The 15,817-nt window shown below is 52.9% G+C and overlaps 2 protein-coding genes across 4 annotated transcripts in view; one reads left to right on the forward strand and one right to left on the reverse strand.

The window, feature by feature from the left end:
• Positions 1 to 1,450, reverse strand: part of Gnaz (G protein subunit alpha z) — a 52,960-nt gene extending 51,510 nt beyond the window's left edge. For 2 of the 3 annotated variants that reach the window (XM_037200274.1, XM_028874202.2), the window contains exon 1: positions 1,267 to 1,450. The gene's annotated coding sequence lies outside the window, so the exon portion shown is untranslated. The remainder of the gene's footprint in view (positions 1 to 1,266) is intronic. The other variant, XM_028874205.2, reaches the window with a different exon arrangement.
• Rsph14 (radial spoke head 14 homolog) overlaps positions 1 to 10,771 on the forward strand; it is a 79,699-nt gene extending 68,928 nt beyond the window's left edge. The window contains exons 5-7 of the mRNA XM_037200275.1: positions 6,392 to 6,617; positions 8,360 to 8,496; positions 10,471 to 10,771. Of these exons, the coding sequence (XP_037056170.1) occupies positions 6,392 to 6,617; positions 8,360 to 8,496; positions 10,471 to 10,712 (605 nt within the window). The 3' untranslated portion in view covers positions 10,713 to 10,771. The remainder of the gene's footprint in view (positions 1 to 6,391; positions 6,618 to 8,359; positions 8,497 to 10,470) is intronic.
• The last annotated feature ends 5,046 nt before the right edge of the window (positions 10,772 to 15,817 follow it).

Below are 15,817 nucleotides of genomic sequence, written 5' to 3' on the forward strand. Positions count from 1 at the left end.
GCTCCAGTTCAAATGTCACATTGCCCATAGGCAGGTCTGACCTAAGCCTGGGGTATCTCTCTCAGGCCCCTCCCCAGCCCCCTGCGCCACACCGAGGGCCTGGTTATCAGAGTCCAGCCATATCTCCCCCCACCCCCCATAGGAAGGTGAATCAGTCCTGGGAGGACAGGCCCAGTCCACTCCCACCCTTCCACCTCAGCACCGGGCCCTGGGGGAGCCAGCACTCAGTAAATGTTTGCTTAATTGAATCTGGCCAAGCAGCTTCCTCTAGACTGGGGCCAGGTTAGCAGAACTAGATGATTCCTAGTGCAGGGAAAAAACCACTTGGGCAGAAAAGAGCCAGCCAGGCAGGGCTCAGGTGTCTTGCCCCAATCCCCTCCCCAGACAAGGCGACCTCGGTTACCAGGCTGGTCCCTCCACCCTGAGACTCAGACTCCAGGGAACCCTGGTCTCACTTGGCACTGTTTTCCCATCCTCCTCTCTGTAACAGGATCCCCAATTCTCGGCCTAGGCAGATTCCTGCCATCTTCATCCAGACAGGCTCAGCACCTCCCTAGAGGGAGAGCCCCCACAGATCCACCGCAGGATCCCGAGCAGAGGCCCTCACACCCCTCCCCAAACACCCCACCGCCTTTTAAGGGAAAAAAATATTGAGCCAGGAACACATTACAATCGCAGCAGGTCGATACTCATCTCTGGCTCCAAATGCCTCCAAGGAACCTGCTCCCTTGCAAGAGCGATGACCGAGAACAGCGAGCTGTTGTACCCGGGCCTCAGGGCCCTCTCTTCCCGTCCTATCAAGGCCAAGCGCCCGGAGCTCCTGACACCTGCGGCTGCCTGCACCCCTGGCCCCCCGGAGAGAGACCCTCGCCTGGCGTCGCTCCTGCAGGTCGCCCGCCTGGGCTCCGCACCCGCAAGCTGCTCAGGGCGAGCAGTGGTCCCCTATCATCCTCGGCACCCCCCTGCTCAATCTCGTCAGGCGGCGGCCAGTCCTTCCGAGGGTAACTGGGCCGCCGTGCCTCCCTCCCCAGGCACCTGTCTGGGCCGTGGCCACCCCCCTGCCCACCTCGCAGACAACCCCACCCTCGCGGCTCTCCTACCCGGCGGGGCATCCCTGCCTCTGCACCCCTAGTCCCAGAGATCTCGGGTCCCCAGCACAAAGGCCCCAGGCTCGGGCCCGGGTGGGGGTGGGGTGAGCCCCAGCCGCGCCCCCAGCCCAGGGTTCAGCTGTGCGCGCCGGGGCCGCTAGTGCGCTCTCTCACTCACCTCCCGGGCGCGGCTCCGTGCGTCGGTCGAGCTGCACCCGGCGGGGCGGGGCCGCGAGCGCGGGGCTGTGGCGCCCCGGTTCTGCACGACGCGGGGTGCCGGCGCCCGCGCGAGGACGTGACCGGTCCGCGGGTGGCACACACGCTCCGCCGCCCTGGCTCCCTCCTCCGCCCTCCCGCGCCGCCCGCAAGCGGGTCCACCCGCTCCGCACCGCGCCGCCGCCGGCAGGGGGCGGAGTCGCGAGCGCAGCCCGTTGCCAGGCCAACCGCAGGCGGGGTCTGTCGCTCGCCTGCCCCGCACCACGCGCTGCCGCCGGACCACTAGCTCCGGCTCGTTTCCCATTGGGCGACAGTGACCGACGGACGTACAACCCGTCCAGTAACGACAGACAGGGGCGGGGCCGCGGCTGTCTGCGCGCCGCCGTACCGCACGCGCTGCTGGCTCCGGCGACTGTGGCACTGCACTGCGCTGAGCCTCGCCGAAGCCGCTTCTAGCGTCTGGGGAAACCCACCCCGAGAGCATCGTAGCCCTGATTCCTTGCACCCTGCTTGCCTCGCCCTTGTCTATACCTCAGTGGGGTTCGAACTCAGCCCCGGCAACCTACTCTCCCACCCTTCTCTTTGCAAAGTGCTGTCGGTCCTGGCTTCCTTGGATCCTTTCAACAATCCTTTAGGGCTCGTGAAAACGCTAATGGGCTAAGCTAGCGAGGTTGGCGCAGCATGTCGTTCGTCTTCTCTTCTGCTCTCTTTTGCAGCATGTAGGGGGTACTTACAGGAGTTCCTCCCACCCCAGCAGAGAGAAGCCGAAGGGGGAACCAGATCCTTCCTTGGATCCGAAGGGAACCAAGTCCCTGCCCCCTTTGGAGACGCCCCAGGAGACACCAGATCCTTGGCAAAATGCACCTAAGTGCAGGCCGTGAGATTCTGCCTAGGATCAGGAGGAGCCCATGTGTGGGTCTTGGCTGGGGGCACCTCATTCCTGTGCGAGAAAGACTCAGACCGGGGGTCCACCAGAGTAGTGCCTCTCTGTCTTTTCCATCGTACTAACTCTAAGCATATAATGTGTCTGAGAGCCCAGGGTGAGGTGGGGAGCCATGACCACATGTTGGTGCCAGCCGGATGCTTTGGAAGCAGGACATCATCCCACCATCTCCCTGGGAATGGTTCTTCTGCTGTGAAATGGGGACTGTTGTACTACATACTTGGGGGAAGGGGGGGGGGTAGCTCACCTGTGAAAGCGCTGTCTAAACTTTCAGGGAAGGGACAGGTATTGGTTATGGGCACTGCTGAGGCCAACCTAGACATGGTACAATGCATGGCCAATGAGGACCAAAGGAATTCTGCTAATGATTTAAGAACATGTCTACCAAATCAACAGGCTGTTGGGGCCGGGCTCCTGTCGCTGGGACCTGGCTGAGAGCCAGTTTCCCAATCTGTTAAAGAGGGCACCATAGACTCCTCAGAGGGTTAATGTATGTAGGAAATAAGTGATCAGGGCTCAGTGGAGGCAGTTTCCACAGCAGACACAGGGGTCAGACTTCAGCCCTTTGCCAAGAGTAAAACCAATGCAAGAATGAGATTACCCCCTACAGCATTCCAGGTGGGGAGCAGAGGCTAGCCCTTGAAGTGTATACCAGGGCTGGTTGCTGCCTCCTGGACCTGATCCTGGCAACTACTTCAAAGTGAGAGGCTTTGGAGTCTGTCACCTGGTCTTTTGCTGGTGGCCTCCATGTGGTGCATACTTCTAGAATATAGCTCTGCACCCTTTTAGAAGACCCTCCCTGGTCGCTATAGAGCAGGGGGTAGAAAAGCAGCAGAAGCATTCATCCTTATAGTTACACAGTTGTAGCAACCCGGTGGGGTCCTTGGGGGCACAGGGCAGGGAGAGCAGCTTTATAAAGATAGGATGCTTGGGCTGGAGCTATGGCAAGAGCAGGATGGCCAGGGATCAGAGAGAAATGAGTTCCAAGGTGGGCATGAAGGAATGTGAGCTCTGTGGAGAACCTAGGAAGGGCCAACTTATCCACACTAGCACCCGCCACACACAAGGATCCTAGGAATAGCCACAACTAACTAATGACCTGTGAGTATGGTTGGAGAGGTTGGCTTAAGAACCCGCAGAGAAATTTTAAGATTAGCTCTTTTCACACCCGAGAAGGCGAGTGGTAGGTAGTGTATTAGCTGTGATAGGCATGAGCTCACAGACAGGGCGAGCTGTGTTGCTGGGAATAATCAGATAATGAAAATATTGAGGAGTCCAGCTCAAGAAAACAAGAGCAGGCTGGGAAGTCAGTCTACAAGGCCTGTTGGATCTGCGGAATCACAGGGACACCGATGCCCTGATGACTTGCCCCCAGCTGGCTCTCCACTAGCCTTCCCGATATCCTGGTGTGGGCTGGGGGTGTCCTACTCCTCTCTGGAGTTTCAGCCACCCAGGGCCTCGCCTTTAGAGAGGGCACCTGTCCTGGCAGGCTCTTTTCTGTGCTCTGACTGTCTTGCCTCTAAGACTCACTGATTCTCAGGCTGTGGCAGCTGGGTGGGTTTCTGCACTCTGTTTCGCTGGGGTCCATGTGTCCCATCCCCCCACTTCAACATTCCAGACCGCACCTGGGTTAGTTACAACCAGCCAGGCCAGCCACTTGTCTTTTAGCTGAAGAGAAACAATGTAAATGAACAGAAAAGACACACCCCTCGCTAACTTTGTTTCTGATTTTCCCCCTTGGCCTCAAAGTGAAATCTTGGTCCAACAAAATCTGAGCTGCTGAGGGTCCTGGCTCTGTCCTCGGCTGGCAAGTCCTTTGGGCATTAGACTTGCTCCCCCCCAGGACTCAAGGGAAGGGGGCTAGATAGAGACAAGGAGAGCACCTCTAATATTATAACTTTTCTGACCTCCTCTCCCTTCATCCTTCCCCTAACCTGTGTCTGTCTCAACTCAGCCAGTAGTCTCAGGCAGGAGGGACTCCAGCCCCCAGGGTTCCTCCGGGAAGCTTAGACACAGGTGCAAGTCAGGGCAGAATCAAGTCCCAGTTAGGAGACTTCTACTAGCGTTTACCAGCCCCCAGGCCCGGTTTCAGTGCTGAGGAAACCAGGCTCAGAGATTAGGTAATAGGTCCAAAAATCACACAGCTGGGAAAAGACACATTTAGGTGTCAAATCCAGGCTTTGGAATTCTGGGTGGGAAATGGAACACAAACAAGTAACAAACAAACAAACAAATCCCCAAACCCAAATCCCCAGTTCATTGGAAGTAGGAAAGTAGCTTCCCTGAACTGTCCTGATACCTTAGAGCACGAATGGGCAGAGCTAGTTGCTACACTCAGGCACCCCAGGGAGAGGCTGGCTAAGAGCACTGGTTATCCAGGAACGGGAACGTAAGGAGCAGTGAGAGCTGCTGAGATCCCCGGGCCCCACCTCTCCACCCCATCACCACAGTCACCTGCCATCTGACATCCTCAGGGACCGAGGAAGGAAAGCCGGGGTGATGCCCGCAAAGAGGAAATTCCCTGGTGCTAATTGCCACTGAGAGACCTTTAGGCTAATTAACCTGTTCATTTGCCTCTCTAGAGTAAATTAGAGGGTTTAACTGGGGAGACTGAAAGAGAGATGTTTGCTGGTGGCCACCTCCTGGGGGGAGGGGGCAATGGGAGGCTTTGTAGTGGGCACAGTGGGCTGCTGGAGAGGCTTGGCAGAGGGGCTGGCTGCCAGGGGGTAGGCACAGGTGGTCCTTGGGTTGTTTCCCTTTTCATTGCGGTGAATTGGGAAGGCTGCTCTGATAGCCTGGAGCATTCCGCGTTCTCCAGAAGGAGAGGGGTAGGTCCTGTTTATTGGGGGGTGTCCCCTGCTGCTGGCCTCTGCGCCCCATGGTTTGGTTATAAAATGCCCCTCCCTGCAGGTTCATGCACCTGAGCATTCGGTCCCCAGCTAGTGGCACTGTTTTAGGGAGGTTGTGGAGCCTTCAGGAGGTGGAGCCTAGCTGGACGTGGGCCAGCTGGGGTATGCCTTAAAGTTTACAGCCTGTCTCCCCCATGACTGCCCACTGTGTGCTTCCCGTTCTGCAGAAACATGAGTTGGTAAGGGGTCCCAGTTTTGTGTTCCCACTGCTATGGGGCCACGGGTGGTCATGCCTTCCCTGCCGTGACAGACTGTTCCTTCAGGGCTCATGTCACTTGTGTGTTTAGTCACAGCTGTGAGAAAAGAAACCAACACAGCCTGGCCCCAGGGACTTCCAAAACCCCTTGGCCAGAGTCCTGTCATTTTTAGATGGGGACACAGATCTTTGGGGGGGACGACAGGAGATCCTTTTTTACACCCCTACACTTTCCATCTCAGGCTCTATTCCAGGCTCCAGAAGCTTTGGCATAGTTTGGATGTGAAAGGAAGCCCAGTGCTTCCCCGCCACTCTGGAGGGAGTTTGGTTGGTGATTCCTTTACCTCTGACAAAATACGTTGAGAAACTCAGTGTAAAGGAGAGAAGATTGACTTTGGCCCCTGGTTTCCCAGGCTTCAGTCCGTGTTCACTCGGCTTTATTGCAGAGCATCATGAAGCAGCTGGGGGTAGAGCAGAGCTGCCCGCCTCAAGGGTAGGTGGGGGTGAGGTGAGACAGAGAAAGGGGAGAGAGGAGGAGGGGAAGAGGTGGTGGTCTGTAGCAAGACATAGTGACCTACTTCTAATAGACTCCACTCTCCATTAGCTCATTGCGCTATGAACTGACCATGGATTAGACCACCGACGAGGCTAATTAACGAAGTAAATGCCATGATGAGCCAATCACCTCTTCACTGGGGCACCTGCTGGGGACCAAGTCTTTCACATATGAACCTTTAAAGATATTTTACATCCAACCCATAATAGCATGGGAGAGAGAAGGTCTCTCTCTGTAAGCCTGGATCTGCTGCAGTGAGCTGCAACCTCTCAGGCTGCCTGCCATGCACGACGTGTCAGTGGTTGATGCCTTCAAGGCACAGGTAACCAAAGGGTGTCTGACTTTTGTCACTTCCAGGGCCACACTTCTTCAGACGTACTGCATCTGTGAACTCCTGCCCACTCCTCGGGATCGATCCCCTCACCTAGGCGGGCCAATCAGTATTGGGGGAAGAACACTCTAATGCCCTTTCCTGTTCTGCAGGTGCCCGGGGCATCGTCAACAGTGGCCTGATCCCCTCGCTGGTGTGGAACCTGCATTCAGAGGAGGAATACATTCAGGAGATCATCTTGGACACTCTGGCACCATGCCTGCAGGAGGATGCCAGTGAGGCTCTAGATAGCCACGCTGTGCCCTGTTTTAAGGAGAAGCTCCAAAGTGAGAACCGCCAACTCCGCAGCAAGGCTGCCCGGGCACTCATTGCTATCAGGTGAGGTGTTTTGTGTTGACCGAGCGGTCACCTCCTTGAGTTTCTGCTGAGGGCCAGAGAAGGCCCCCAAGCTACTCCTGTCCTATCAGGAGATCAGCAGGCTTCACCTAGCTATGTTTGCCAGAGAACCCAAGTGCATCCACCCAGGCATATGTCCTCTAACTTCCTTGTGCCCTGGGGGAAGGGGACACTGGGTCAGAAGAGTACCCTTTTCATTAGTGGGACCATGGTGTCTGGCCTGCGATTATGCTATATCCCAGGGAACTCGCTCTCACTTCCATCCTGGACAATCCTAGCTAATTGGTCACTTCTCCATGAGGAAGACAAGCAGATGAACTCCAGTGATGATGATGATAGCCCGTGGTCCTTAACTATGCAAACATACCCAGGCACTGCCTATAAAGTCAACAAGGGTCAGCCAACTGCCACGGAAGGAAGAGGCATCTATCTGCCTGTAGAGATGAGAAGACGGAAGCCTGAGTTCCAGTCACTTGCTCAAGGTCACGTAGGATCACAGTCTAAATCTGGGCCCGAAAATGGAGGGAGAACGGAACCTCCAAACAGCCAGTCCTGTGTCTCAGGAGACCCCTTTGCCTGTGCCCACACCCCCTCAGTTCAAGAGGGAGGGAAGGCCTTGCCATCCCTCAAGCCCTGGCTTAACTTCTATCAGGGAGTCTGGCTAGGGGGCCAGGCTAGTATTTCTGGTGGGCCTGCCCCAACCCCTGGGATGCTGGTTTGGAATGCTCGTTATGATGCATATTCTCAGACCCGCCCATAACTATCGCCATCAGGTCTGTGGCCGGAGGTCCCCATCCAACGAAGCTCCGACGACAGAACTTTATCAAAGTGCCGCTTCCGCCCAGCTCCCCTGGTCTCCCCCATCAGCCTGTCTGTGTTCATTCCCACTCCTTACGATTTTGTGTCACCCACACAGTGAGTCTGTCCTGTTTGCTGCTATAGACTAAGGGCTAGACAGTGTGCTCCCCAAATGTCAAGTGCCGAGAGGCCGATAACCGTAGCAGCTCTCACCTCAGTGTCTGGACTAGTACTTGCCTCAGGTCACTGAGGAAATGAGCTCAAGGCCGTCCTGTAGGTGGACCCAGGACTCTGCGTCCTTGATAAATCGCCCCAGAGTGAAAGACTGACAGTTCAGAAAGCCAATAGCATGGCAGTATCACCGAGAAGTGGCTGCTGGCTCTGTTTCCTGAACAGTGTTCCCATAAAATACCTATGTCTTTGAGGTGTTCAGAGTTCCGACAAATGAGAGTTCTGTGGAAGGCAGTGAGGTAGGGAAATGGCGAGCCAACGGTCAAGTTGAAGTCTGTCTGTTGGGATGTTTGTGCACTGTGTGTGTGTGCCATTACCATCCTGAGCCCTTCTCTTTTGGGGGAGTTGGGGGGATCACGCTGGCTCATGGTTGAGAAACTCTCGGGAAGTTCACCACCCTCATTTTCACAACGTCATGCAATGCTGGAACAGAGTGAACCTGCGGTTGCTCGGATCTCCCCTGGTAAAGAAACCAACTCGGGTAGAGACAGACTGTCTTGCTATGGGGTCTTCCTCTTCCACATAAACAAACATGTCTTCATTTATGAGCATGGCTTAGAATGATACTCATTCCCCCAGGGGACTCTTTATCTCTTTCAGTGGCAGAAAGTCATACTCCCAACACAGGTTCTATCTTAGTGTGTGTTCTGGGACATTCCCAGGCCTCACCTCCTTTTGTCCTCTCTCTGCCGTAGCATCCCCTTGGAGGGCAAGCAACAGGTGTGGCAGCATGAAGTCATTCCTATCCTGGTGGATCTGTTGTTGGACCCTGATGAGGAGGTACAAGGTAATGTGGCTGGGGCCCTGATGCACGCAGCCGTGACCACTGAAGGTAAGACGGGGGTGCCCTTTGGATTCCTGAGGCTGGGTGGGTGCAGGCAGAAGGGAAGAGGCAGGCCCCTCGCTTGCCAGCATCCACAGTGAGCTTTCCAAATGCTTCCTTCTCATGTCAAGGGCCAAGTATTGACCTCTCAGACCTCTAGACTCCATCAAAATCCACTTTTTGATCTATCGCTAAGGACCTTTTAAAGTTTGGTCCAACCGCCGGCCGGTGGTGGCGCATGCCTTTAATCCCAGCACTCGGGAGGCAGAGGCAGGTGGATCTCTGTGAGTTCGAGGCCAGCCTGGTCTACAAAGTGAGTTCCAGGAAAAGCACAAAGCTACACAGAGAAACTCTGTCTCGAAAACAAACAAACAAACAAACAAAAAAGTTTGGTCCAAAGTTTAGACCTCTCTCATCTTCTTGGACACAGTGGGCTGGCTGGCAGTGATTTGTCACAAGCCACTCACGTTAGGCCTGTGCCCCTCTACACCAAGCTATTTCCTTGGCCTAAAGACCTTGCCTCAGACTCAGGTCTCTTTGAACCATTATTCTGAGATTGATTAGTTTGGTCTCTATAATTCTGTTATTCCTGGGTGGAAGCAGACCCCAGAGCCCTTGGCCTTACGTGTTCCCTTCTTTAAAAAAATAATGTGTAGGGGTGTGTGTGTGTGTGTGTGTGTGTGTGTGTGTGTGTGTGTGTGTGTGTTGTGTGTTGTGTGTGTGTGTGTACAATCATATACCTCTTCCCCTGGAGCGAGAATAACAGGTGCCTGATGTGGGTGCTGGGAACAGAACTCGGGTCCTTTGCAAGAGCAGTACCACACTCTTAGGCCATCTCTCCTTTCTGTGTTTCTTGGTCATAACTACTTTTGTTAAGCTGTGGTATAGGGCACATACTATAGAAAAACCTTCCCCTAGGCGGCAGACATCAAGGCTAAGCCACCCAACCACTGGCTGAGGGAAGGGATCCGGGGTAGACGCCATACCTGACAGACTAGATGTGACGCCCTCCTGTCTTGCTTCTCATAACTTCTGAAAGCCATCTGGCCTTCCTGACCACTTCATACCCACCCACTCCTGGCCTGTGCATGATGCTCTCTTTGTGTTTTCCTGACGACTCTGGAGGTCTCGGATTTATAGTCAACATGGCTCCCCGGTGGACCCCAATAGTAGAATTGAGACGCACAAGGGGAGAGGCTGGGGCTTTCTCAGAGTCTACAACATCTTTCCATCATTCCTGCTTACTGAGGCAATTCTGACTGCATGTGGAGCAGAGTACCCTGTGTGCCTTCACATGGAGGGGGTACCTCAGCCCAAGCTTATGTGGGAAGATTTGGAAGGCCAGGGACCCATTAGGCCGTAGCCAGTGGCTAGAGACACAGAGGCCAGGACCCAGGGCTATATCACCCTCTCCCAGCTAGGTCTCCGAGTCCCTATCCTAAGCTGGGCCCTGAGCTGGACGATGGAGCACAGAGGTCTTGGCCTTGGGTATCTGCAGTCGTCAGAAGAGGCAGAATCATGGAGGAGGTGGAGAAGCCAGCATTCAGGGGGCGGGGCCTAGGGCAGGTGCCCAGCCTCCTCCGAGAGCAGCTGGAGGGCCCCACCACTAAGCTGCACCTTGGCACCTAACCGTGTGTGTTTTGTGCCAGGTGCAGACCTGTGACTCAAGAAATGCCTGCCACATAAACATGTGATTGATTTTTTTTTCCTTTTTTTTTAAAAGAACACTGTGTATGTTGTCTTATGAAAGCTGATTACAGGAGAGGGGTGGGGTGACACAGCGAGCCTGGTTAGGGAACCGAACAGGCAGAGGAAGTAACGGAGGGCCCAGGTTGGACTCAGCTGAGCAGTGTGGCAAAGACAGAGGGAAGGAGAGGCTGGGTGCAGGTGGCGATGCTCTTTAGACATCCCGGGTAGCGGGACAGGGGGAGACAAGCCCCTTCGGTGCAGATGATTGGGAAACCCAGGGTCTGTGGCCCACAGGGAAATACGCGGCCCTGGATGTGGACGCCATCGCCCCGCTCCTGGAGCTGCTCTGCGCTACAACACACAGCAAGGTGTGCCTGAACACCATCAAAGCCCTCACCATGCTGGCTGAGGCCCCCGAGGGCCGCAGGTTACTGCAGCCCCACCTGCCTACCCTCCGGGTCTTCCTGCAGCACAAAAACGAGGCCATACAGCGGGCAGCCCAAATAGCCATCAAAGTGATTGAGTGGAAGCCATGACTTCCTTTCAGGCCAGACCCGAGAGGCTGTCTGTAGGCCTGAATAAACGGATTGAATCTCCTATGCCGGATTTCCCATGTCACTTCATGTTCCTAGAGCAACGTCACAGCTCTCTCTCTCTCTCTCTCTCTCTCTCTCTCTCTCTCTCTCTCTCTCTCTCTCTCTCTCTCCTGCCGAAGAAGAAACACTAGACCCAAAAAGGACCTGGTTCTGGGAAACACAGGTCCATCCCATGGTGTGGGGAGGGAGGAGGTAGCCCCGACACAAATATTTTCTGCTTGGACCCAAAGTCCTTATAGAAGGCAGATAGCAGAGCTGAGCCCTCCAGGGACAGGGGTGGGAGGCGGGGAGTTGGACTGGGGGTTGGAAGGTTATGCAGTTGGACCAGGCAACAGCCAAACCTAATACCTTTGACTGATTTGGACCTTGGGGTACAGCTGAGCATGGTTTTGCTGAGCGCTTCCACCTATAGAGAGACCAAGGTACCCGCGCCCCCCATTAAGCTACGCTCACCTAGTCCTGCCTGAGCGGTCAGGTTATGGATGTCCTGCTTTACAAGTGAGTTAGTGTGCCCAGCATCAGTTGGAGGAGCCACAGAAATAGAGCAGGACTTCAAGGCTGAGCCTCTGGTCTGGGACTAAGCTGGACCCTCCTCTCTCCCCAAGAGCCTGTTCAAGCTCCTTCCTTACCGGTGAGAAGTGATGTTTGAGAGGACCGCTCAGAGTAAATATTATCAGAACCAGAACCCCAAGAATCCAAGTAAGACTTTCCCCCACTGTCCTTTCAAGGAGGCTCAGGGACCCTCCTGGTTATCAAGAGAAACACAGAGAAGTGCGTGTCCTGGAATTAAAGGATCAGCTCAAGTCGGCCCTCTTGTACCAAAGGGGACTGGCTACTGGATTCAAGTGGCATTTCAGGTGCGATCCTATTTTCAAAAACAGACCACATGAAAGGAAACCATTCTCCTTCAGCAAAGCAGGGGCCCCAGGACCTCTGTGGTCTCACGTCCTCATCATGCCTCCATCCACAGCAAGCTGACCCTGCTCTTGCCACCGGGTTCAGCCAAGGTCAGCAACACCCTCCTCCCAGGATCCTGTGTATTTGATGTCGACTCTGGAACCCTCTTTTGTGACATGGCCCCATGTGTGGGTTTAGATGCAGACCATTTCCCCACAAAATCCAACCTATGTGGCTGTGTAGGCCCCTCTCCCAGGTCCCTTTCTAGCTGGGTATGCCTTTCTGTTTTCTTGGCCCCTAACAGTGTCTCTAGCCCTGGACTGTGTTAAGTGCTGGCCTCTTAGGTCCAACAGAAACTCTGCCCTTAAATGTCTCCAGGCAACAATGAACACCAGTTATTCAGAAAACGTTTCAAAAAATAGAGGAGGAAGGAGCATTTTTTTTTTTTTGAACATGATTTTTTAAATTCGTTCTTTGGGAACTTCACATCATGCACCCCAATCCCATCCACTTCCCAGTCTTTCCTCCCGCCACCCTTGTAGTCCCCTCCCCCACAAAAAAGAAAAAAAACCAACCATTTTGTTCTTTTGTCTTTCCCGCCTCTCCATCACATGTTCATTTGTCACAGTGGCCTTGGGAGCCACGGCGTGTCCCATAGTCCACCCTTTTTCCCAAACAGCTTTACTTGCAAATATTCATTGCAACGAGTCGTTGGTCTGGTTCAAGACCCCTGGGTTCTAGGACACCACCAATATTGGACCTCCCCCCAGACTTCTGCTGTTGCCCCGAGTCATGGAGATCCTGCAGCTCTATTTCCACAGGCCTGGTCTCTTCACTCGCTCCAGCAGGTCATCGATGGGGTACATGTTGGGGTGGGCCAACTCAAAATCCTGGATGGCAGCTAAGTTGGTCAGTTCTGGCCTCTACCGGGACTGTCCACCTCAGGCGAGGGTCGGGGCCAGTTCTCCTGGGAGGTGGGGCAGTTCTCCCGCTGGGCGGGGTGGGGTGTGTGTGAGGGGTGTGAGGGATGGGGAGCAGTTCTCCAGTGCCCAGGCCAGCTCTCCCATGGCCCCTGGTAGTAACATGGGCCACAGACATCAACACAGACCCTGGCTAAAGTAGGACCATGGACCTAGACATGGCCCTCAGCCATAGTTTAGGCCCCGATATCACCGTGGCCTCAGGTGGCAGCAGTGTGGCCCTCAGATCAGTATGGCCCTGGCAACAGCATTGCCTTCATCCAGCAACATGGCCTCAGGTCGGGGAGTAGATATTATCAAAACCAGAACCCCAAGAACCCGAGTAAGACTTCCCCACTGTCCTTTCAAGGAGGCTCGGGGACCCTCCTGGTTATCAAGAGAAACACAGAGAAGTGTGTGTCCTGGAATTAAAGGATCAGCTCAAGTCGGCCCTCTTGTACCAAAGGGGACCGGCTACTGGATCCAAGTGGCATTTCAGGTGAAATGCCTGGATGACCTTTGGTGATAACATGGGCCCTGGATATTAACACAGACCCCAGCAGCTGTAGGGCCACAGACCCAGACATGGCCCTCAGCAGCAGCACAGGCTGGAACATCACACGGCCCCAGATAGCAGCGCAAGCCACCCATAGCAGCCTGTTCCTCACTGCCGTCCCATATTCAGTTCCTTTTCTCTCCACAGTGTGCGAACCACTCCGCTTCTCCTTCTCTCCCATTTCTCCACCGCATACCTGTTCATCGTCTTCCTGCCCACCTGTTGGAAGGAGTATTATTTTGTTTTCGTTATTTTGTTTTTCGAGACAGGGTTTCTCTGTGTAGTTTTGGTGCCTGTCCTGGAACTCGCTCTGTAGACCAGGCTGGCCTGGAACTCACAGAGATTTGCCTGTCTCTGCCTCCCGAGTGCTGGGATTAAAGGCGTGTGCCACCGGTGCCCCGCAGAAGGAGAATTTTTTTTTTTAAACTCCTGGGATGATCCTTACTACCCTTGTCCTTACACCACAAAGAAATCACAAGAAAACTATGGACCGACATGTCTTCTGAATAGAAACATGAAAAATGCAGCGAACAATTAGTGAGACAAATGTAACAACTTGGTAAAAGTGTTACATATCAGGGTCATCCAGGGTTTAAATATCTCAGGAAGGGACATGAAAAACCAATCAAGGTACAAGAGTCAGAAAGACCATTCCACAAACTCCAATATCCATTTGTGGTTAAAAACGAAACAAAAACTGTTAGGATTCTTAACTTGGCAATCTTGGGAAAGAGGAAAACTTCCTCTATAGAATAAAGAACACCTGCAAAAATTCAACAGCTGGCCTCATATTAATAACTTCTTATTCCTTGAGATAAGGAACAAAACAAGGACCTCTGTTTTTGCCCCTTTGGTTCAGTGTCATCCTGGAGATTCTAGCCAGGACACACACAGGCAAGAAAAAAGCAGGGGAGGACATCCATATCTTTTTTTAAATGAGCAAATGATTTTATCCATCAATTATACCATCACTATAAGAAAAACACTTTAACTATAAGAACTAACAAGTTCATCTTTGTGGTGGCATCAATATACAATTAGTTACGTTTCTGTCGACTGACTGTGAATAGAAAAATGAAACTAAGTAATTTTCACAGTAGCATCAAAGAATAAAATAAGTTAGAATAAATATGTGCAGGATGGATTGTTTATTTATTTTTGATGCAAGCTAGTCATTTGGGAAGAGAGAACCCCAACAGAGAAAATACCCTCACCAGATTGATCCATGGGAAGGATTCTGCTTTTTTGTTGATTGATTGATGTGGGAGGATCCAGCTACTGGAAGCAATTCCACCCTGAGGCTAGTGGTCGTGGATGACATCAGAAAGCAGGCTAAATAAGCCATAAAAAGTAAACAGTACTCTTCTGTGGCCTCTGATTCGGTTCCTGCCTGCAGGTTCCTGCCTCTCTCTGAGTGCCTGCCATTTTTTCCCCTGGATGGAGATGACAAGCTGTAAACTGAAATAAACCCAAGTTTCCTCCCCCAAGTTGCTTTGGTCATGGCTTTTTTTTTTTTTTTTTTTTTTTTTTTTTTTTTTTTTTTTTTTTTTTTTTTTTGGTTTTTCGAGACAAGGTTTCTCGTGTAGCTTTGCCCTTTCCTGGAACTCACTTGGTAGCCCAGGCTGGCCTTGAACTCACAGAGATCTGCCTGGCTCTGCCTCCCAAGTGCTGGGATTAAAGGCGTGCACCACCACTGCCCGGCTTGTTTTTGTTTTTTAATCACAGTAATGGAAACCCTAGGACAAAGCCTAATAAAATAAATGCAAGACCTCTGCACTGAAAATTAAGTACAGGTTAAAAGACCTTAGAGACCTAAATCAAGGGAAAGCCATCCCACACTTGTAGAGCAGAGACTTGATGCTGTCTGGCAGGAACACACTCGTGCAGCTCACGCCACATGTTGAAAATGGAGCTTTTGTTTCCAGGGCTGTTCTCTCTCCTCTGTGGCCTATTCTAGAGTGGATGTTGTTTTCAACTGTGTTCTCATGACCCTCACCCCGAACCCTCTGTGATGGTTGAAACTTGATTGTCAACAGAGTCTAGAAACACCTAGGAGGAAGCCTCCAGGCACACCTGTGGAGGATCATCTAGATTAGGTTAGCCCCTGGGCATGCCTGTGAGGGATTGTCTTGATTGGTTAATTGAGTTGGATAGACCCGCCTTTAAAGTGTTTGGTAACATTCTTTGAGCCGGGTACCATTCGAGAATACAAAATAGAAATCTGGCTGACGGTGGTCGTTGATCACTCTGCTTCTTGATTGTGGATGCAGTGGGGCCAGCTACCACAAGCTACTTTCACCATGGCTTCCAGGCTATGGTGGACTGTAACCTTAAATTACAAGCCAAATTAAACCCTCCCCAAAGTTGCTTTTTATCAGGTATCTTATCCCAGCAACATGGAAGGTGACTAAGACCCCCCTCCACTCCAAAGTTCTCCTCTTGGCCTTTGTACCAGTCTCCCAGAGGGTGTTCCTGCTTCTCTTTCATCTCCCCAGCAGCATCAGCAGATAGGATCTTATCACTTTCCTGTTCTAACTCTAGAGGATTTAGGATTCCAAAGCATACAAGGCCTCTGGTTGGGTTTCAAAATCTCTACCACCCATTGTCTTTGTTTGGGCATCATCCTCAAGCAT

This window comes from Peromyscus leucopus, chromosome 16_21, assembly GCF_004664715.2.
Source record: "Peromyscus leucopus breed LL Stock chromosome 16_21, UCI_PerLeu_2.1, whole genome shotgun sequence".
Lineage (NCBI taxonomy): Eukaryota > Metazoa > Chordata > Mammalia > Rodentia > Cricetidae > Peromyscus > Peromyscus leucopus.